Source organism: Macaca nemestrina, chromosome 15 (genome assembly GCF_043159975.1).
Source record: "Macaca nemestrina isolate mMacNem1 chromosome 15, mMacNem.hap1, whole genome shotgun sequence".
Classification (NCBI taxonomy): domain Eukaryota; kingdom Metazoa; phylum Chordata; class Mammalia; order Primates; family Cercopithecidae; genus Macaca; species Macaca nemestrina.
The window spans coordinates 65,325,066-65,347,562 of NC_092139.1; the positions used below are offsets into that span (position 1 = coordinate 65,325,066).

At 58.3% G+C, this 22,497-nt stretch overlaps 2 protein-coding genes across 2 annotated transcripts; both read left to right on the top strand.

Moving 5' to 3' along the window:
- Window positions 1–4,225: 4,225 nt before the first annotated feature.
- Window positions 4,226–10,765, top strand: LOC139358893 (serine protease 27-like). The gene is made up of 5 exons (XM_071080935.1): window positions 4,226–4,271; window positions 7,851–7,877; window positions 8,443–8,605; window positions 9,961–10,232; window positions 10,599–10,765. The coding sequence occupies exons 1-5, from the start codon at window positions 4,226–4,228 to the stop codon at window positions 10,763–10,765; spliced, it is 675 nt and encodes a 224-aa protein (XP_070937036.1).
- Window positions 10,766–15,518: 4,753 nt separating this feature from the next.
- On the top strand, window positions 15,519–22,113 carry LOC139358894 (serine protease 27-like). Its single transcript, XM_071080936.1, has 5 exons — window positions 15,519–15,564; window positions 19,146–19,172; window positions 19,790–19,952; window positions 21,309–21,580; window positions 21,947–22,113. The coding sequence occupies exons 1-5, from the start codon at window positions 15,519–15,521 to the stop codon at window positions 22,111–22,113; spliced, it is 675 nt and encodes a 224-aa protein (XP_070937037.1).
- Window positions 22,114–22,497: the final 384 nt, after the last annotated feature.

The window sequence follows — 22,497 nt, forward strand, 5'->3', positions numbered from 1 at the left end:
CTGAGGCTGGTGGATCACCTGAGGTCAAGAGTTCAAGACCAATCTGGGCAACACGGTGAAACCCCGTCTCTACTAAAAAAATGCAAAAAAATTAGCTGGGCATGGTGGCGGGCGCCTGTAGTCCCAGCTACTCGGGAGGCTGAGGCAGGAGAATGGCGTGAACCGGGAGGCAGAGCCTGCAATGAGCCAAGATCATGCCACTGCACTCCAGCCTGGGCAACAGAGCAAGACTCCATCTCAACAAAAAACAAAAAACAAAAAACGAACATACTATAACTTAAAGAAACAAAACAAAACAAAACAAACAAAAAAAACCACCAGGCGTGGTGACTCATGCCTGTAATCCCAGCACTTTTGGAGGCCGAGGCGGTGGATCGCCTGGGGTCAGGAGTTCAAGACCAGCCTGAACAACACGGTGAAACCCTGTCTCTACTAAAAATACAAAAATTAGCCAGGCATGGTGGCGGGCCCCTGTAGTCCCAGCTACTTGGGAGGCTGAGGCAGGAGAATGATGTAAACCCAGGAGGCAGAACTTGCAGTGAGCTGAGATCCGGCCACTGCACTCCAACCTGGGCGACAGAGTGAGACTCCGTCTCAAAAAAAAAAAAAAAAAAAAGAATGGACTTGAATATTAATAACTAAGGGCCGCTGGCCAGGTGCAGTGGCTCATGCCTGTAATCTCACTTTGAGAGGCCAATGCAGGCAGATTACATGAAGTTAGGAGTTTGAGACCAGCCTGGGAAATATGGTGAAACCCTGGCTCTACTAAAATTACAAAAATTAGCTAGGTGTAGTGGTGGGCACCTGTAATCCCAGGTACTCAGAAGGCTGAGGCAGGAGAATTGTTTGACCCTGGGAGACAGAGGATGGAGTGAGCCAAGATCACACCACTGCACTCCAGCCTGAGTGAGAGAGCAAGACTGTGTCTCCAAAATTAATAATAATAATAATAATAATTAAGGGCATTTTTAGAAGTTGGATTATCTTCAATATTTAGTCATTAATTTTCTCTTAAAAATTTGGGAAACATTTTGCCTATTCCTCAAAAAATTAAATGAAGAATTCCCATTTGATCCAGCAATTCCACTTCTGGGTATATTCACAAAAGAATTGAAAGCAGTGTCTAAAACAGATATCTGTACACCCAAGTTCAAGCATCATTATTCACAAAAGCCAAAAGGTGGAAACAGGCTGGGCACGGTGGCTCACGCCTATAATCCCAGCACTTTGGGAGGCTGAGGCGGGTGGATCACCTGAGGTCGGGAGTTCGAGACCAGCCTGGCCAATATGGCGAAACTCTGTCTCTACTAAAAATACAAAAATTAGCTGGCCGTGGTGGCATGTGCCTGCAATCCCAGCTACTAGGGGGGCTGAGACAGGAGGAACGCTTGAACCTGGGAGGCAGAGGTTGCAGTGAGCCGAGATTGTGCCACTGCACTCCAGCCTGGGCAACAGAGTGAGATTCTGTCTCAAAAACAAACAAACAAACAAACAAAAAACCATAAAAATCTTTCTGGATTTTAACGCCCTCTTCATTTGTTGGGTGGTTGCTGTGAGGAAGGGGCCTGTTCTCAGCCTTGGGTCCGTGGGCTCCAGGCACAGGGACATGGAGGCGAGTCTGGGTTCCTGATTCTCTAATCGCCGGCGTGGCTGTGCCTTGTTCCTCAAGAGCCCAGCTTTCTCTGTCGTCCTCTTGACTTTTGTCACTTGCTTGAATTTTTTTTTTTTTTTTTGAGAGGAGTCTCGCTGTGTGGCCCAGGCTGGAGTGCAGTGGCCCGATCTCGGCTCACTGCAGGCTCCACCTCCCGGGTTCACGCCATTCTCCCGCCTCAGCCTCCGAGTAGCTGGGACTACAGGCGCCCGCCACCACGCCCGGCTAGGTTTTTTTTTTTTTTTTTGTATTTTTAGTAGAGACGGGGTTTCACCGTGTTAGCCAGGATGGTCTCGATCTCCTGACCTCGTGATCCACCCACCTCGGCCTCCCAAAGTGCTGGGATTACAGGCTTGAGCCACCGTGCCCGGCCAACTTGCTTGAATTTAAGGCGGAGCCACCCTTAGAAGAATGGGCTTAAAAGGAGGGTTAGGGAGCAGACACCAAGGAACACAGAGAAAGGTGCCAAGAGGAAGTAGTTACCTGAGAGGCTCTAAGACTGCCTCTGAGAGCCCACCAGTGACCCGACCATCGGGTGCTGGAGAAATGTGGTCACCCAGACACTTTGAAACACTTTCTGTGGTTTATAATAATAATAATTATTATTATTAATTTTTTTTTTTTGAGACGTGGTCTCACTGTCTCCCAGGCTGGAGTGCAGTGGTGTAATCTTGTGTCCCTACCATCTCCGCCTCCCGGGTTCAAGTGATTCTCCTGCCTCAGTCTCCTGAGTAGCTAGGATCACAGGCGCCCACCACCATGTCCGGCTAATTTTGTATTTTAGTAGAGATGGGGTATTTTGTCTTTCACCATGTTGGCCTCTTTCACCATGTTGGCCAGGCTGGTCTCGAACTCCTGACCTCAGGTGATCCGTCTGCCTTGGCCTCCCAAAGTGTTGGGATTACAGGTGTGAGCCACTGCACCTGGCCCATCGCGGTTTATAATTAGAGATTATCTGCTAAATGATGTCCTGTCCTCTCCCTCACACTGTGAGGTGAGGTCTGTTTGAGTCACGTCTGTATTCCCCAAACCTGGGACGGTATTGGGCTCAAATCCGTTCAGAAATGATTGACTGAATGAATGAATAAATGAATGAATACGTTTGGAGTCTCCTCTTCCCACTCCGCCCTCCCTCGTTCCCTCGTTCCCTCCAGCCCCCCAGGGACTGCCCAGCCCGCCTCCCACCCCCGACCCGGGAACTCCAGGGACTAGAGCGGGAGGGGCGGGGAGGGTGGGAGGGGGCGGTGGAGGCGGAGAGGTGGGAGGGCAGGGCTAGGGAGGGCTGCTCAGGGAGCCGGAGCCGCGACCAGGAGGCTGGGAGAGCCCCGCCCGCGCCCCGGACGTCTGCGCCGCGCCCCGCGCCCACCAGAGGGCAGCACCACGACGCGCGCGGACAAGGCTGAGGCGGGAACGCCCTCACCCCCTAGCCCCGCCCGGAGCCGCCCGGGCCCCGCCCCGCCCACGAGTACACCCCCGGCGCCGGCGGGGAAACTGAGGCCCGGCGCCCCCGACCCCGCGGCCCGGCCCCACTCTGGCTCTGACGTCAGCTCCGTGCCCCAAATAACTTCCTCCCCGAGTCTCTTACGCCGCGGCGCCGCGCCCACAGCCAGGCGGCAACACCGAGACTGTCACCACGGCCCGGCCTTCCCGGAGCCGCTTCCGCCCCGCCTGGTGCCGGGAAGCACCCGTCCCACCCGAGGGACGGCAGCCGGAGCCAGTGTCGGCCACCTGGGCCGGGCTGACGCGCGCCTGGGGGACTTCTGGGGCCTGGTGTCCCGGGAGGAGGGTCGCTGGGGCCAACCCCGGAGCCCGCCCCATGTCCCATCGCCTCCCCTGCCCTCGGCCCCACAAACACCCCTGTCCCTGACTTTCCCACCAGCGCTGCCTAGCCCCACTGTGTTCCGTCGGCGCTCAATAAAATACTGAATGAGGCCGGGCGCGGTGGCTCATCCCTGTAATCCCAGCACTTTGGAAGGCTGAGGACCGATCACGATGTCAGGAGATCGCGACCAGCCTGGCCAACATGGTGAAACCCCGTCTCTACTAAAATACAAAAAATTAGCCGGGCATGTTGGCGGGTGACTTTAGTCCCAGCTACTCTGGAAGCTGAGGCAGGAGAATGGCTTGAACCCGGGAGGCGGAGCTTGCAGTGAACCGAGATTGCGCTCCAGCCTGGGCGACAGAGCAAGACTCCGCCTCAAAAAATTAAAAAAATAAATAAAATAATAATAATGAATGAAGCTGGACGGACTTCGCGTGCACCGCGGTCAGCTTGGGGTGTGCTGGGTGTTCAGGGTCCAGGAACCAAGGCCAACGGCACCCCGCGCCGCGCTGACTTGAGGGGTCTGCCCGGGGGTCTCAGGGTTCAGGGCCAGGTCACAGAGGAGTCGGCTCTGGGCGCTTCCTTCCTGAGGAGAGGAGCTGGACAGGCCGGGCCATCGGGTTGGGCAGCATAGCCGGGCCTGTGCTCATCTCCAGCATAAAACTGCATTTCATGGAGCCTGCACCTCGCTCCTGCTTCAACACTTCTGCCACCGCCGACCCCAGCCCTGTGCCCCAGCCAGGCCTGAGGACATGAGGCGTCCCGCTGCGGTGCCGCTCCTGCTGCTGCTGTGTTTTGGTGAGTGACAAAGGTGCAGGGTCGGGGAGCTGCAGTCGCCCAACAGGCCCCGCTGCACTGCCTGAGGCTTCAGCTCAGCCCCCTACTCCCTGGGACAGGCCAGGGCTGTGGGACAGGCCATCCCTCCTGCCCCTGAGCAGGTGGGAAGGCTCTAGATGTGTCAACTGGGGAGCCCAAAGTGGGGAGGGCAGGGTGGGAGGTGTGCACACAGGCCGCAGAGGACCCCACTGCCATAACTGGGCAAGGCCTCCTCCCATGCCTCTCCGTGGGCTCTGGTGTGCCAGTTCTGGCCAGGCTCCCTGCTTCCTGCCACTTCATTCTCTCCAGCCTCTCCCCCCATTCTCTAGGTGAGGACAGAAGCCTCGTATGTGCAGGATGTGAACTCAGGCTCCAAGTGCCTGGACCATCATTCTTGGGGTGGGAGGGTGGCCGAGCCAGGGCTGCTGCCTGTGCCTGGAAGCCCCAGCAGGCTGGCTGCGGGCTCAATAGAGAGCTGGGGGCAGGGGGTGCAGGTGGCAGAGGGCCCTATCCCCTGCTGACAGAGGAACTGGCAATGCGCCACTGTGCCGTCTCCCAGTCCTGGGTCAGGGATAGCAGGTGCCAACCAGGGGGCCCCACCTGCCAGGTCCTCCCTGCAGGTCAGGACACTCTCTGTCAGGGAAACCCTCTCACATTCCTGGGCTAGCCTGGCCAGCCCGGCAGCCACCACACTTCCCTGTCCTCAAGTCACCTCCCGGGGCTGGGTCGGGTCATCCCAGGCTGCAGCTTAGCCAGGACTCCTGGCTTCCTAGTTCTCCTGGGCAGGAGGGCACCAGAGTGGCCCCTCTGGCCCGGCCTCCCCCACCCCATCCCCCCCAGCCTCCCAGCACAAGGATGATGGTGCCTTCTGAGCGAGCCATCTGCACAGAAGGTGGAAGGCAGTGACTGCCCCTGAGCGGGGTGAGGAACCAAGGTCATTGCCAAAACTCTTGGGCAATGAGTTTAGCAGTTGGTTCACCAACAGCTATGACCAGAGGCTGGACTCCTGGATGCGTCCTCACCCCCAGCCCCAGGGTGGCACCCCCACCAGGTCTTTGGCTGGCACCCACTAGAGTCCTAGGCTTCACCATCCCCACCAGCTACCAGCGAATCACAGGCCCAGGCCCCAAACAATGCTCCCGACATCCCCGGCACCCCTGTCTGTTGCTTCCAGCCCCCACAAGGCGCCCACCCTGGAGGGCTCAGCTCTCCACATCACCCATTTCCGATCAGCCCCCACAGCCACACTTGTGTCTCTCCACACATTTCCTGAGCTCAGGTCCCCCAGACGCAGCCTTTGCCTTCTTGGAGCTCCTGGGCTAAGATAAGACTTGATTCTGGCTCCAGGGTGTTGTAGGCAGAGCTCCCATCAGAAGGACAGAGAGCTAGAGAGAGAGTATGGGGCTTCCAAGATAGACAATGCAAGCAGCAAGGAAGGCTTCCTGGAGGAGGCAGCATTCAGTTGGGCCTTGATCTCTAGATCAAGACTAGGACTTGGCTGGGCGCCGTGGCTCACGCCTGTAATCCCAGCACTTTGGGAGGCCGAGGTCAGGAGATCGAGACCATGGTGAAACCCCGTCTCTACTAAAAAATACAAAAAATTAGCTGGGCGCGGTGGTGGGCACCTGTAGTCCCAGCTACTTGGGAGACTGAGGCAGGAGAATGGCATGAACCCGGGAGGCGGAGCTTTCAGTGAGCTGAGATTGTGCCACTGTACTCCAGCCTGGGTGACACAGTGAGACTTTGTCTCAAAAAAAAAAAAAAAAAAAAAAAGAAGACTAGGATTTACAGAGACTAGGGGAAGGGCATCCAGATTGTGGGGTGAGGGGAGCAAGCACTCACAGGCCAGAAGACTCTGCCTAAATGAGAAGTACAGGGTCACTTCAGGAAGGAAGGATCTGCACGGGGAGGAGGCATCGCTGGAGGGGGCAGTGCTCAGGCCGGGAGCATAGAGACACAGCTTCTGCAGACTCCCAGAGGGTGAGAAGGCCTGACAGTATGCGCTCTTCTGCAAGCAGGATCCTCAGGCTTGGAAGGAGCAAGGGGTCGGGGTTGGGGGGGGGGTCAGGGAATAACCCTCCTGGGGGTGTTTGCATTTTAAAAGGGCACCTAATTAGCACAAATTAATGAGCAGAGCATCCAGGGCAGACTCTCCATTTCCCGTTGCTCCTGACCCCGCATCTGCAGGGGACCCCTTTGCCTGCCCTGCACCTTCTCTACCTCCTCCTCCTGCCCATCCACAGCTGCCCCCTCGCAGCTTGCTGCCTTATTGTCCAGCACCCCCCAGGGGTGTCTCTGCCCACCAATGGTGTTGGGGAAGGTGCCCCCCAGACTGTGAGCCAGACAGGAAGGAAGAGGATGCCGTAAAAACCCTCGGGGTGCTTGAGCACTCCATGGCCACTTCCTGTCCCCACAGCCCCTTGACTTCAGGGAACTGGTTATCTTTTCCAGGCGGAGCGAAGACATGGTCCATAGCAGCCAGGCTGGGTCCCAGAAGGCACTGGAGGTTAAGGGGAAGCTGAGGGCCGAGATGTGGGGAGGTGCCTGTTCTAACCCCCCGCCCAGCTACGGGCAAATCTGCCCCCACAGAAGCAGACGCACGGAGTGCAGGGGTGGTGAGAGGACTCAAGGCCAGGCAGTTCCAGGCTTTGCTACCCCTGGGGCTGTACACTGTGGTCCTGACTGGGGTCTCCAAGCTGGGGTAGAGGCTCCAGTGTTTGGTTAAAGGCCCAGCAAGAGGTCCTTTGTGTCCTCGGTGTGGGAGGCAATGTCCCATCCTTGGTTCCCCTGAACGATCCCATACCTTACTTCTCTTCCTGGCCCCTCACCGTATCCGCCCCAAAGTCCCCCTTGCACAGTCCAGCAGGGGGTCCTGGGTCTCGCCTGCAGAGCCTGCTGCATGCCTGGGAGAGGGGTCAGCTCTTGGGACTCTGGAATCTTGACAAGGCTGATCTCTGGTGGCCAATGCAGACCACTGTACCTTCTCTACCCCCCTGAGGCCAGGGAGAAGCCTGTGGGGCTCAGGCCTCAGCCTCAGGACCAAAGTGAGACTTGGGGAAGAAGACCTGCCCATTCTGGAGCAGACTGTGAGAGAGCCTGGGCAGCTCAAATGCAGAGACAGTTCCTGGGCCTCTTCTGCTCCAAGCTGTTCCAGGAGAAAAGGCCAACCCCACAGTGTCAGGGCTGAAGGCTGGACCCTCCCCAGAAACTTCCAGACAAGGATGGGTGGGGAGTGTGGAGAGAGAGAACCCTTGCCAGGATGAGAAGGGGACATCTAGCCTGGGGATCCCTTCACTGGCACCTCCTGACCGGCTCCCCATGTGGCAAGGAGCATCCACCCTTGCAGATAAGCTCTGGCCCATGGGCCTGGGCCTGAGCATATGGCAGAGCCAGCCCTGGGGGGAAACTGCAGGCCCTTGGGCTCTCCTGTGAGGTCCCTCTGTGGACTGTCCTTCTGGAGTCCTCCGGAGCAGGGGAGGGTCAGTGGAGAGGGGCTGCATGGTTGGGGAGGGTAGGCCAGGCTGCACCTGGCCTGGCTGATCACCCTCTCCTCACTTCCAGGGTCTCAGGTGGCCAAGGCAGCAACAGGTAAGCACCCAAGGCCCTGGGGTGGGAGGGACAGGAGCCGGCTGGACTGAAACAGGGACACTCACACCGAGAGGGAATTTGGAACGCAAAGGGCACTGGAGAATTCCAGAGGAGGGGAAAGTGGGGGCTGCGTGGAACTGGAGCCCAGAAAGGAGAGGAGGAGGAAGGTCCACATGGGAGCAGGATGGCCAGCACAGAGCATTGACCGGCCCCCTCTGGGTGGCTCCCTTGCAGAGGGCATGACACCCGTTCCATCCTTCCAGGTGCCTGTTTGGGTCAGGCCCTAGGACAAGACCCTTCCCGGGTTATCTCAGTGTCTCTGTGGCCCCCACGAGGCAGCTGTTAGGTTGCCCTTCCCCGCATGGAGAGCCAGACTCAGGGGGCAACTAGGGAGGGTCTGCCTGTATCCCAGGCTGCCCAGAAGCTCAGGCCTCGGACTTCCCCAAGGTCTTCGGGCAGGTCGGGGGCAGGAGGGCCGAGGACTGGAGTGTGAGGCTGAGGGCTGAGCCTCGGCCATGGAACCAGCCCCAGTGAGCGCCCCCACCCACACCCCATGCTCCCCCAGCCTGTGGGCACACCAGGATGCTGAACCGAATGGTGGGCGGGCAGGACGCGCAGGAGGGCGAGTGGCCCTGGCAAGTCAGCATCCAGCGCAACGGAAGCCACTTCTGCGGGGGCAGCCTCATCGCGGAGCGGTGGGTCCTGACGGCCGCGCACTGCTTCCCCAAGTGAGTCCGCCCGCCCCTGCCCCCGCCCGCAGCGCTGACAGCGCCCCGCGCGCGGCCGGTTCAGCACCGCGGACAGCGCCCGCCGCGCCAAGTCCTGCGGGTGACCTCCCTGGGGGCTCCTGGTCCAGCCCCGCCTCCTTTCCAGCCAGATGCTTCCCTTAGGTCCAACCCCAGGGCTAACTTCCAACTGCAACCGCTGCTCCCGCCCGCGGGAGGCGCCTCGCACGGCCTCCAACCCCCTCCATCCCCTCCACCCACTCCCTGTGGGTCCCTGCGGAAGCCGCCGGCAGGTTCTGCACACCGGCCTGTCCTGTCCTTTCCCCATCCCGCATACACCTCAGCTCCACGACACTCTTCCCAGGAGGAACTCTGCTCACAAAGCCCAAGGACCAGACAGAATGGCCCTTCCTCCCCTCACCCACATGAGCCACCCCAGAAAGCCCTGAGCAGAGGCCAGGCCACCCAGCCCTCTGCCGTGTATGAACCACCTGGCCCCACACCTTCTGTGTGTCTCAAGTTCCTCACCTCACACCTCACCACCACAGCTCTAATTATTTTAAACCCCACATCTTTTTCTTTTTTCTTTTTTCTTCTTCATCTTTAAAAGAGTATCATGACAAAAAACCCACATCTTAAATTCAGATACTCATGGCCAGGCACGGTGGCTCATGCCCATAATCCCAGCACTTTGGGAGGCCAAGGCAGGCAGATTAGTTGAACCCAGGAGTTCAAGACCAGCCTGGGCAACATAGCAAGACCCTATCTGTACTACTTAAAAAAAAAAAAATACCCAGGTGCAGTGGTGCCTGTGGTCCCAAGTACTCAGGAAGCTGAGGTGGGAGGATGGCTTGAACCCAGGGGTTGGAGGCTGCAATGAGCGACAATTGTGTCACTGCTCTGCAGCCTGGGTGACAGAATGAGAACTCTGTCTCTAAGGGGAAAAAAAAAATCAGAAACTTGGGCTGAGAGAGGGCAGGTCACCTGCCAGAGGCCCACAGGTGGTGCTGGCCCTGCTGCACCTGGAGGGTAGTTCTCTCCCAGCCAGCCTTTCGGGTAGGCACTGTGGCTGTCCCCATAGCACAGATGCGAAAGCTGCGTCACAGAGAACTTGTTAGGTGACTTCCCCAAGGTCACACAGCGGCCAGGGGTGGAGGTGGAAATCTGAGGAGGGCGGTCTGGCTTCAATGTAAACATGCATCACTGCTACACCTGGCTGTCCTAGAGATGGCTCTCAAAGACAGCATGCAGAGAGAGGTGTGGGGCACGATGGTGGCCAGAGAAGGAGCCCCAGCCCCTCCTGGGCCTGTCCCCACATGAGGGGCATCCTCACACGGCCTCTCTGCTTCTCCCGCCAGCACCTCTGAGATGTCCCTGTACCAGGTCCTGCTGGGGGCAAGGCAGCTAGTGCAGCCAGGGCCGCACGCTGTGCATGCCCGGGTGAGGCGGGTGGAGAGCAACCCCCTGTACGAGGGCATGGCCTCCAGTGCCGACGTGGCCCTCGTGGAGCTGGAGGAACCAGTGTCCTTCACCAATTACATCCTCCCCGTGCGCCTGCCCGACCCCTCGGTGATCTTTGAGACGGGCATGAACTGCTGGGTCACTGGCTGGGGCAGCTCCAGTGAACAAGGTAAGGAAACACGGCTAGGAAATAATGAGGGATGTGCCTCAAGAAGGCCCAGGGCGGCTTGGGGGCCACTCTGAACCCACAGTCTTCCTGTTGCTGTATTAATACACACACCCGGTCTCTGTTCACATAGGTGGGGCTGAGGGGAGCAGCAGCAGACCCAGAAGGAAGAGGGGGTGAAGGGAGACGGGGACAGAAAGGGCCCAGCCTGCTGCCTGGAAGGAGGGAGGATGTCTGCCCCACAGTGCCCTAGGCCAGAGATAGTCTAAACATGAGGAAAGGGCAGGCAGGAAGGAGTGGTGGTTCCCGAGGCCGTGGGTTCTTGATGAGGAAGTCTGTTGAGCCCCGGGCCGTTCTGACCCTCCCCAGACCGCCTGCCCAACCCGCGGATCCTGCAGAAACTCGCTGTGCCCATCATTGACACGCCCAAGTGCAACCTGCTCTACAGCAAAGACGCCGAATTTGGCTATCAACCTAAAACCATCAAGAATGACATGCTGTGCGCCGGCTTTGAGGAGGGCAAGAAGGACGCCTGAAAGGTGGGAGCAATGTGGTGTCCACGGGGACTCAGTCCCCGCCTCCGGGCCCAGGGCAGGGTGGGATCATGCCCTGCTCCATGGGCTGTGCATTCCACCAGCTGAGCAGCTTGCTTCGAAAAAGCAGATTCCGGGCTGGGCGCGGTGGCTCATGCCTGTAATCCCAGCACTTTGGGAGGCTGCAGCAGGCGGATCACGAGGTCAGGAGATCAAGACCATCCTGGCTAACACGGTGAAACCGTCTCTACTAAAAATACAAAAAATTAGCCAGGCGTGGTGGTGGGTGCCTGTACTCCCAGCTACTTGGGAGGCTGAGGCAGGAGAATGGCGTGAACCCGGGAGGCGGAGCTTGCAGTGAGCCGAGATCACGCCACTGCACTCCAGCCTGGGAGACACAGCGAGACTCCGTCTCAAAAAATAAATAAATAAATAAATAAATAAATAAATAAATAAATAAATTTTATAAGCCTACAATTAAATACATTATATTTAAAAAAAAAAGGTAGAGGCCGGCGCGGTGGCTCACGCCTGCAATCCTAGCACTTTGGGAAGCTGAGGCTGGTGGATCACCTGAGGTCAGGAGTTCAAGACCAATCTGGGCAACACGGTGAAACCCCGTCTCTACTAAAAAAATGCAAAAAAATTAGCTGGGCATGGTGGCGGGCGCCTGTAGTCCCAGCTACTCGGGAGGCTGAGGCAGGAGAATGGCGTGAACCGGGAGGCAGAGCCTGCAATGAGCCAAGATCATGCCACTGCACTCCAGCCTGGGCAACAGAGCAAGACTCCATCTCAACAAAAAACAAAAAACAAAAAACGAACATACTATAACTTAAAGAAACAAAACAAAACAAAACAAACAAAAAAAACCACCAGGCGTGGTGACTCATGCCTGTAATCCCAGCACTTTTGGAGGCCGAGGCGGTGGATCGCCTGGGGTCAGGAGTTCAAGACCAGCCTGAACAACACGGTGAAACCCTGTCTCTACTAAAAATACAAAAATTAGCCAGGCATGGTGGCGGGCCCCTGTAGTCCCAGCTACTTGGGAGGCTGAGGCAGGAGAATGATGTAAACCCAGGAGGCAGAACTTGCAGTGAGCTGAGATCCGGCCACTGCACTCCAACCTGGGCGACAGAGTGAGACTCCGTCTCAAAAAAAAAAAAAAAAAAAAGAATGGACTTGAATATTAATAACTAAGGGCCGCTGGCCAGGTGCAGTGGCTCATGCCTGTAATCTCACTTTGAGAGGCCAATGCAGGCAGATTACATGAAGTTAGGAGTTTGAGACCAGCCTGGGAAATATGGTGAAACCCTGGCTCTACTAAAATTACAAAAATTAGCTAGGTGTAGTGGTGGGCACCTGTAATCCCAGGTACTCAGGAGGCTGAGGCAGGAGAATTGTTTGACCCTGGGAGACAGAGGATGGAGTGAGCCGAGATCACACCACTGCACTCCAGCCTGAGTGAGAGAGCAAGACTGTGTCTCCAAAATTAATAATAATAATAATAATTAAGGGCATTTTTAGAAGTTGGATTATCTTCAATATTTAGTCATTAATTTTCTCTTAAAAATTTGGGAAACATTTTGCCTATTCCTCAAAAAATTAAATGAAGAATTCCCATTTGATCCAGCAATTCCACTTCTGGGTATATTCACAAAAGAATTGAAAGCAGTGTCTAAAACAGGTATCTGTACACCCAAGTTCAAGCATCATTATTCACAAAAGCCAAAAGGTGGAAACAGGCTGGGCACGGTGGCTCACGCCTATAATCCCAGCACTTTGGGAGGCTGAGGCGGGTGGATCACCTGAGGTCGGGAGTTCGAGACCAGCCTGGCCAATATGGCGAAACTCTGTCTCTACTAAAAATACAAAAATTAGCTGGCCGTGGTGGCATGTGCCTGCAATCCCAGCTACTAGAGGGGCTGAGACAGGAGGAACGCTTGAACCTGGGAGGCAGAGGTTGCAGTGAGCCGAGATTGTGCCACTGCACTCCAGCCTGGGCAACAGAGTGAGATTCTGTCTCAAAAACAAACAAACAAACAAACAAAAAACCATAAAAATCTTTCTGGATTTTAACGCCCTCTTCATTTGTTGGGTGGTTGCTGTGAGGAAGGGGCCTGTTCTCAGCCTTGGGTCCGTGGGCTCCAGGCACAGGGACATGGAGGCGAGTCTGGGTTCCTGATTCTCTAATCGCCGGCGTGGCTGTGCCTTGTTCCTCAAGAGCCCAGCTTTCCCTGTCGTCCTCTTGACTTTTGTCACTTGCTTGAATTTTTTTTTTTTTTTTGAGAGGAGTCTCGCTGTGTGGCCCAGGCTGGAGTGCAGTGGCCCGATCTCGGCTCACTGCAGGCTCCACCTCCCGGGTTCACGCCATTCTCCCGCCTCAGCCTCCGAGTAGCTGGGACTACAGGCGCCCGCCACCACGCCCGGCTAGGTTTTTTTTTTTTTTTGTATTTTTAGTAGAGACGGGGTTTCACCGTGTTAGCCAGGATGGTCTCGATCTCCTGACCTCGTGATCCACCCACCTCGGCCTCCCAAAGTGCTGGGATTACAGGCTTGAGCCACCGTGCCCGGCCAACTTGCTTGAATTTAAGGCGGAGCCACCCTTAGAAGAATGGGCTTAAAAGGAGGGTTAGGGAGCAGACACCAAGGAACACAGAGAAAGGTGCCAAGAGGAAGTAGTTACCTGAGAGGCTCTAAGACTGCCTCTGAGAGCCCACCAGTGACCCGACCATCGGGTGCTGGAGAAATGTGGTCACCCAGACACTTTGAAACACTTTCTGTGGTTTATAATAATAATAATTATTATTATTAATTTTTTTTTTTTGAGACGTGGTCTCACTGTCTCCCAGGCTGGAGTGCAGTGGTGTAATCTTGTGTCCCTACCATCTCCGCCTCCCGGGTTCAAGTGATTCTCCTGCCTCAGTCTCCTGAGTAGCTAGGATCACAGGCGCCCACCACCATGTCCGGCTAATTTTGTATTTTAGTAGAGATGGGGTATTTTGTCTTTCACCATGTTGGCCAGGCTGGTCTCGAACTCCTGACCTCAGGTGATCCGTCTGCCTTGGCCTCCCAAAGTGTTGGGATTACAGGTGTGAGCCACTGCACCTGGCCCATCGCGGTTTATAATTAGAGATTATCTGCTAAATGATGTCCTGTCCTCTCCCTCACACTGTGAGGTGAGGTCTGTTTGAGTCACGTCTGTATTCCCCAAACCTGGGACGGTATTGGGCTCAAATCCGTTCAGAAATGATTGACTGAATGAATGAATAAATGAATGAATACGTTTGGAGTCTCCTCTTCCCACTCCGCCCTCCCTCGTTCCCTCGTTCCCTCCAGCCCCCCAGGGACTGCCCAGCCCGCCTCCCACCCCCGACCCGGGAACTCCAGGGACTAGAGCGGGAGGGGCGGGGAGGGTGGGAGGGGGCGGTGGAGGCGGAGAGGTGGGAGGGCAGGGCTAGGGAGGGCTGCTCAGGGAGCCGGAGCCGCGACCAGGAGGCTGGGAGAGCCCCGCCCGCGCCCCGGACGTCTGCGCCGCGCCCCGCGCCCACCAGAGGGCAGCACCACGACGCGCGCGGACAAGGCTGAGGCGGGAACGCCCTCACCCCCTAGCCCCGCCCGGAGCCGCCCGGGCCCCGCCCCGCCCACGAGTACACCCCCGGCGCCGGCGGGGAAACTGAGGCCCGGCGCCCCCGACCCCGCGGCCCGGCCCCACTCTGGCTCTGACGTCAGCTCCGTGCCCCAAATAACTTCCTCCCCGAGTCTCTTACGCCGCGGCGCCGCGCCCACAGCCAGGCGGCAACACCGAGACTGTCACCACGGCCCGGCCTTCCCGGAGCCGCTTCCGCCCCGCCTGGTGCCGGGAAGCACCCGTCCCACCCGAGGGACGGCAGCCGGAGCCAGTGTCGGCCACCTGGGCCGGGCTGACGCGCGCCTGGGGGACTTCTGGGGCCTGGTGTCCCGGGAGGAGGGTCGCTGGGGCCAACCCCGGACCCCGCCCCATGTCCCATCGCCTCCCCTGCCCTTGGCCCCACAAACACCCCTGTCCCTGACTTTCCCACCAGCGCTGCCTAGCCCCACTGTGTTCCGTCGGCGCTCAATAAAATACTGAATGAGGCCGGGCGCGGTGGCTCATCCCTGTAATCCCAGCACTTTGGAAGGCTGAGGACCGATCACGATGTCAGGAGATCGCGACCAGCCTGGCCAACATGGTGAAACCCCGTCTCTACTAAAATACAAAAAATTAGCCGGGCATGTTGGCGGGTGACTTTAGTCCCAGCTACTCTGGAAGCTGAGGCAGGAGAATGGCTTGAACCCGGGAGGCGGAGCTTGCAGTGAACCGAGATTGCGCTCCAGCCTGGGCGACAGAGCAAGACTCCGCCTCAAAAAATTAAAAAAATAAATAAAATAATAATAATGAATGAAGCTGGACGGACTTCGCGTGCACCGCGGTCAGCTTGGGGTGTGCTGGGTGTTCAGGGTCCAGGAACCAAGGCCAACGGCACCCCGCGCCGCGCTGACTTGAGGGGTCTGCCCGGGGGTCTCAGGGTTCAGGGCCAGGTCACAGAGGAGTCGGCTCTGGGCGCTTCCTTCCTGAGGAGAGGAGCTGGACAGGCCGGGCCATCGGGTTGGGCAGCATAGCCGGGCCTGTGCTCATCTCCAGCATAAAACTGCATTTCATGGAGCCTGCACCTCGCTCCTGCTTCAACACTTCTGCCACCGCCGACCCCAGCCCTGTGCCCCAGCCAGGCCTGAGGACATGAGGCGTCCCGCTGCGGTGCCGCTCCTGCTGCTGCTGTGTTTTGGTGAGTGACAAAGGTGCAGGGTCGGGGAGCTGCAGTCGCCCAACAGGCCCCGCTGCACTGCCTGAGGCTTCAGCTCAGCCCCCTACTCCCTGGGACAGGCCAGGGCTGTGGGACAGGCCATCCCTCCTGCCCCTGAGCAGGTGGGAAGGCTCTAGATGTGTCAACTGGGGAGCCCAAAGTGGGGAGGGCAGGGTGGGAGGTGTGCACACAGGCCGCAGAGGACCCCACTGCCATAACTGGGCAAGGCCTCCTCCCATGCCTCTCCGTGGGCTCTGGTGTGCCAGTTCTGGCCAGGCTCCCTGCTTCCTGCCACTTCATTCTCTCCAGCCTCTCCCCCCATTCTCTAGGTGAGGACAGAAGCCTCGTATGTGCAGGATGTGAACTCAGGCTCCAAGTGCCTGGACCATCATTCTTGGGGTGGGAGGGTGGCCGAGCCAGGGCTGCTGCCTGTGCCTGGAAGCCCCAGCAGGCTGGCTGCGGGCTCAATAGAGAGCTGGGGGCAGGGGGTGCAGGTGGCAGAGGGCCCTATCCCCTGCTGACAGAGGAACTGGCAATGCGCCACTGTGCCGTCTCCCAGTCCTGGGTCAGGGATAGCAGGTGCCAACCAGGGGGCCCCACCTGCCAGGTCCTCCCTGCAGGTCAGGACACTCTCTGTCAGGGAAACCCTCTCACATTCCTGGGCTAGCCTGGCCAGCCCGGCAGCCACCACACTTCCCTGTCCTCAAGTCACCTCCCGGGGCTGGGTCGGGTCATCCCAGGCTGCAGCTTAGCCAGGACTCCTGGCTTCCTAGTTCTCCTGGGCAGGAGGGCACCAGAGTGGCCCCTCTGGCCCGGCCTCCCCCACCCCATCCCCCCCAGCCTCCCAGCACAAGGATGATGGTGCCTTCTGAGCGAGCCATCTGCACAGAAGGTGGAAGGCAGTGACTGCCCCTGAGCGGGGTGAGGAACCAAGGTCATTGCCAAAACTCTTGGGCAATGAGTTTAGCAGTTGGTTCACCAACAGCTATGACCAGAGGCTGGACTCCTGGATGCGTCCTCACCCCCAGCCCCAGGGTGGCACCCCCACCAGGTCTTTGGCTGGCACCCACTAGAGTCCTAGGCTTCACCATCCCCACCAGCTACCAGCGAATCACAGGCCCAGGCCCCAAACAATGCTCCCGACATCCCCGGCACCCCTGTCGGTTGCTTCCAGCCCCCACAAGGCGCCCACCCTGGAGGGCTCAGCTCTCCACATCACCCATTTCCGATCAGCCCCCACAGCCACACTTGTGTCTCTCCACACATTTCCTGAGCTCAGGTCCCCCAGACGCAGCCTTTGCCTTCTTGGAGCTCCTGGGCTAAGATAAGACTTGATTCTGGCTCCAGGGTGTTGTAGGCAGAGCTCCCATCAGAAGGACAGAGAGCTAGAGAGAGAGTATGGGGCTTCCAAGATAGACAATGCAAGCAGCAAGGAAGGCTTCCTGGAGGAGGCAGCATTCAGTTGGGCCTTGATCTCTAGATCAAGACTAGGACTTGGCTGGGCGCCGTGGCTCACGCCTGTAATCCCAGCACTTTGGGAGGCCGAGGTCAGGAGATCGAGACCATGGTGAAACCCCGTCTCTACTAAAAAATACAAAAAATTAGCTGGGCGCGGTGGTGGGCACCTGTAGTCCCAGCTACTTGGGAGACTGAGGCAGGAGAATGGCATGAACCCGGGAGGCGGAGCTTTCAGTGAGCTGAGATTGTGCCACTGTACTCCAGCCTGGGTGACACAGTGAGACTTTGTCTCAAAAAAAAAAAAAAAAAAAAAAAAAGAAGACTAGGATTTACAGAGACTAGGGGAAGGGCATCCAGATTGTGGGGTGAGGGGAGCAAGCACTCACAGGCCAGAAGACTCTGCCTAAATGAGAAGTACAGGGTCACTTCAGGAAGGAAGGATCTGCACGGGGAGGAGGCATCGCTGGAGGGGGCAGTGCTCAGGCCGGGAGCATAGAGACACAGCTTCTGCAGACTCCCAGAGGGTGAGAAGGCCTGACAGTATGCGCTCTTCTGCAAGCAGGATCCTCAGGCTTGGAAGGAGCAAGGGGTCGGGGTTGGGGGGGTGGTCAGGGAATAACCCTCCTGGGGGTGTTTGCATTTTAAAAGGGCACCTAATTAGCACAAATTAATGAGCAGAGCATCCAGGGCAGACTCTCCATTTCCCGTTGCTCCTGACCCCGCATCTGCAGGGGACCCCTTTGCCTGCCCTGCACCTTCTCTACCTCCTCCTCCTGCCCATCCACAGCTGCCCCCTCGCAGCTTGCTGCCTTATTGTCCAGCACCCCCCAGGGGTGTCTCTGCCCACCAATGGTGTTGGGGAAGGTGCCCCCCAGACTGTGAGCCAGACAGGAAGGAAGAGGATGCCGTAAAAACCCTCGGGGTGCTTGAGCACTCCATGGCCACTTCCTGTCCCCACAGCCCCTTGACTTCAGGGAACTGGTTATCTTTTCCAGGCGGAGCGAAGACATGGTCCATAGCAGCCAGGCTGGGTCCCAGAAGGCACTGGAGGTTAAGGGGAAGCTGAGGGCCGAGATGTGGGGAGGTGCCTGTTCTAACCCCCCGCCCAACTACGGGCAAATCTGCCCCCACAGAAGCAGACGCACGGAGTGCAGGGGTGGTGAGAGGACTCAAGGCCAGGCAGTTCCAGGCTTTGCTACCCCTGGGGCTGTACACTGCGGTCCTGACTGGGGTCTCCAAGCTGGGGTAGAGGCTCCAGTGTTTGGTTAAAGGCCCAGCAAGAGGTCCTTTGTGTCCTCGGTGTGGGAGGCAATGTCCCATCCTTGGTTCCCCTGAACGATCCCATACCTTACTTCTCTTCCTGGCCCCTCACCGTATCCGCCCCAAAGTCCCCCTTGCACAGTCCAGCAGGGGGTCCTGGGTCTCGCCTGCAGAGCCTGCTGCATGCCTGGGAGAGGGGTCAGCTCTTGGGACTCTGGAATCTTGACAAGGCTGATCTCTGGTGGCCAATGCAGACCACTGTACCTTCTCTACCCCCCTGAGGCCAGGGAGAAGCCTGTGGGGCTCAGGCCTCAGCCTCAGGACCAAAGTGAGACTTGGGGAAGAAGACCTGCCCATTCTGGAGCAGACTGTGAGAGAGCCTGGGCAGCTCAAATGCAGAGACAGTTCCTGGGCCTCTTCTGCTCCAAGCTGTTCCAGGAGAAAAGGCCAACCCCACAGTGTCAGGGCTGAAGGCTGGACCCTCCCCAGAAACTTCCAGACAAGGATGGGTGGGGAGTGTGGAGAGAGAGAACCCTTGCCAGGATGAGAAGGGGACATCTAGCCTGGGGATCCCTTCACTGGCACCTCCTGACCGGCTCCCCATGTGGCAAGGAGCATCCACCCTTGCAGATAAGCTCTGGCCCATGGGCCTGGGCCTGAGCATATGGCAGAGCCAGCCCTGGGGGGAAACTGCAGGCCCTTGGGCTCTCCTGTGAGGTCCCTCTGTGGACTGTCCTTCTGGAGTCCTCCGGAGCAGGGGAGGGTCAGTGGAGAGGGGCTGCATGGTTGGGGAGGGTAGGCCAGGCTGCACCTGGCCTGGCTGATCACCCTCTCCTCACTTCCAGGGTCTCAGGTGGCCAAGGCAGCAACAGGTAAGCACCCAAGGCCCTGGGGTGGGAGGGACAGGAGCCGGCTGGACTGAAACAGGGACACTCACACCGAGAGGGAATTTGGAACGCAAAGGGCACTGGAGAATTCCAGAGGAGGGGAAAGTGGGGGCTGCGTGGAACTGGAGCCCAGAAAGGAGAGGAGGAGGAAGGTCCACATGGGAGCAGGATGGCCAGCACAGAGCATTGAGGCGCAGCGCAGGACAAGGGTGGCGGGGTCTGAGGATCACCCTGAAAAGTGACCGGCCCCCTCTGGGTGGCTCCCTTGCAGAGGGCATGACACCCGTTCCATCCTTCCAGGTGCCTGTTTGGGTCAGGCCCTAGGACAAGACCCTTCCCGGGTTATCTCAGTGTCTCTGTGGCCCCCACGAGGCAGCTGTTAGGTTGCCCTTCCCCGCATGGAGAGCCAGACTCAGGGGGCAACTAGGGAGGGTCTGCCTGTATCCCAGGCTGCCCAGAAGCTCAGGCCTCGGACTTCCCCAAGGTCTTCGGGCAGGTCGGGGGCAGGAGGGCCGAGGACTGGAGTGTGAGGCTGAGGGCTGAGCCTCGGCCATGGAACCAGCCCCAGTGAGCGCCCCCACCCACACCCCATGCTCCCCCAGCCTGTGGGCACACCAGGATGCTGAACCGAATGGTGGGCGGGCAGGACGCGCAGGAGGGCGAGTGGCCCTGGCAAGTCAGCATCCAGCGCAACGGAAGCCACTTCTGCGGGGGCAGCCTCATCGCGGAGCGGTGGGTCCTGACGGCCGCGCACTGCTTCCCCAAGTGAGTCCGCCCGCCCCTGCCCCCGCCCGCAGCGCTGACAGCGCCCCGCGCGCGGCCGGTTCAGCACCGCGGACAGCGCCCGCCGCGCCAAGTCCTGCGGGTGACCTCCCTGGGGGCTCCTGGTCCAGCCCCGCCTCCTTTCCAGCCAGATGCTTCCCTTAGGTCCAACCCCAGGGCTAACTTCCAACTGCAACCGCTGCTCCCGCCCGCGGGAGGCGCCTCGCACGGCCTCCAACCCCCTCCATCCCCTCCACCCACTCCCTGTGGGTCCCTGCGGAAGCCGCCGGCAGGTTCTGCACACCGGCCTGTCCTGTCCTTTCCCCATCCCGCATACACCTCAGCTCCACGACACTCTTCCCAGGAGGAACTCTGCTCACAAAGCCCAAGGACCAGACAGAATGGCCCTTCCTCCCCTCACCCACATGAGCCACCCCAGAAAGCCCTGAGCAGAGGCCAGGCCACCCAGCCCTCTGCCGTGTATGAACCACCTGGCCCCACACCTTCTGTGTGTCTCAAGTTCCTCACCTCACACCTCACCACCACAGCTCTAATTATTTTAAACCCCACATCTTTTTCTTTTTTCTTTTTTCTTCTTCATCTTTAAAAGAGTATCATGACAAAAAACCCACATCTTAAATTCAGATACTCATGGCCAGGCACGGTGGCTCATGCCCATAATCCCAGCACTTTGGGAGGCCAAGGCGGGCAGATTAGTTGAACCCAGGAGTTCAAGACCAGCCTGGGCAACATAGCAAGACCCTATCTGTACTACTTAAAAAAAAAAAAAATACCCAGGTGCAGTGGTGCCTGTGGTCCCAAGTACTCAGGAAGCTGAGGTGGGAGGATGGCTTGAACCCAGGGGTTGGAGGCTGCAATGAGCGACAATTGTGTCACTGCTCTGCAGCCTGGGTGACAGAATGAGAACTCTGTCTCTAAGGGGAAAAAAAAAATCAGAAACTTGGGCTGAGAGAGGGCAGGTCACCTGCCAGAGGCCCACAGGTGGTGCTGGCCCTGCTGCACCTGGAGGGTAGTTCTCTCCCAGCCAGCCTTTCGGGTAGGCACTGTGGCTGTCCCCATAGCACAGATGCGAAAGCTGCGTCACAGAGAACTTGTTAGGTGACTTCCCCAAGGTCACACAGCGGCCAGGGGTGGAGGTGGAAATCTGAGGAGGGCGGTCTGGCTTCAATGTAAACATGCATCACTGCTACACCTGGCTGTCCTAGAGATGGCTCTCAAAGACAGCATGCAGAGAGAGGTGTGGGGCACGATGGTGGCCAGAGAAGGAGCCCCAGCCCCTCCTGGGCCTGTCCCCACATGAGGGGCAGCCTCACACGGCCTCTCTGCTTCTCCCGCCAGCACCTCTGAGATGTCCCTGTACCAGGTCCTGCTGGGGGCAAGGCAGCTAGTGCAGCCAGGGCCGCACGCTGTGTATGCCCGGGTGAGGCGGGTGGAGAGCAACCCCCTGTACGAGGGCATGGCCTCCAGTGCCGACGTGGCCCTCGTGGAGCTGGAGGAACCAGTGTCCTTCACCAATTACATCCTCCCCGTGCGCCTGCCCGACCCCTCGGTGATCTTTGAGACGGGCATGAACTGCTGGGTCACTGGCTGGGGCAGCTCCAGTGAACAAGGTAAGGAAACACGGCTAGGAAATAATGAGGGATGTGCCTCAAGAAGGCCCAGGGCGGCTTGGGGGCCACTCTGAACCCACAGTCTTCCTGTTGCTGTATTAATACACACACCCGGTCTCTGTTCACATAGGTGGGGCTGAGGGGAGCAGCAGCAGACCCAGAAGGAAGAGGGGGTGAAGGGAGACGGGGACAGAAAGGGCCCAGCCTGCTGCCTGGAAGGAGGGAGGATGTCTGCCCCACAGTGCCCTAGGCCAGAGATAGTCTAAACATGAGGAAAGGGCAGGCAGGAAGGAGTGGTGGTTCCCGAGGCCGTGGGTTCTTGATGAGGAAGTCTGTTGAGCCCCGGGCCGTTCTGACCCTCCCCAGACCGCCTGCCCAACCCGCGGATCCTGCAGAAACTCGCTGTGCCCATCATTGACACGCCCAAGTGCAACCTGCTCTACAGCAAAGACGCCGAATTTGGCTATCAACCTAAAACCATCAAGAATGACATGCTGTGCGCCGGCTTTGAGGAGGGCAAGAAGGACGCCTGAAAGGTGGGAGCAATGTGGTGTCCACGGGGACTCAGTCCCCGCCTCCGGGCCCAGGGCAGGGTGGGATCATGCCCTGCTCCATGGGCTGTGCATTCCACCAGCTGAGCAGCTTGCTTCGAAAAAGCAGATTCCGGGCTGGGCGCGGTGGCTCATGCCTGTAATCCCAGCACTTTGGGAGGCTGCAGCAGGCGGATCACGAGGTCAGGAGATCAAGACCATCCTGGCTAACACGGTGAAACCGTCTCTACTAAAAATACAAAAAATTAGCCAGGCGTGGTGGTGGGTGCCTGTACTCCCAGCTACTTGGGAGGCTGAGGCAGGAGAATGGCGTGAACCCGGGAGGCGGAGCTTGCAGTGAGCCGAGATCACGCCACTGCACTCCAG

Excerpts from the sequence above, each read along its gene's own strand:
- LOC139358893 (XM_071080935.1), top strand. The coding sequence starts at position 4,226 with ATGAGGCGTCCCGCTGCGGTGCCGCTCCTGCTGCTGCTGTGTTTTG. Across the intron at positions 4,272-7,850 it reads CCTGCTGCTGCTGTGTTTTG|GGTCTCAGGTGGCCAAGGCA; the intron begins GTGAGTGACAAA and ends CCTCACTTCCAG. Across the intron at positions 8,606-9,960 it reads GCCGCGCACTGCTTCCCCAA|CACCTCTGAGATGTCCCTGT; the intron begins GTGAGTCCGCCC and ends TTCTCCCGCCAG.
- LOC139358894 (XM_071080936.1), top strand. The coding sequence starts at position 15,519 with ATGAGGCGTCCCGCTGCGGTGCCGCTCCTGCTGCTGCTGTGTTTTG. Across the intron at positions 19,953-21,308 it reads GCCGCGCACTGCTTCCCCAA|CACCTCTGAGATGTCCCTGT; the intron begins GTGAGTCCGCCC and ends TTCTCCCGCCAG. Across the intron at positions 21,581-21,946 it reads GGGCAGCTCCAGTGAACAAG|ACCGCCTGCCCAACCCGCGG; the intron begins GTAAGGAAACAC and ends GACCCTCCCCAG.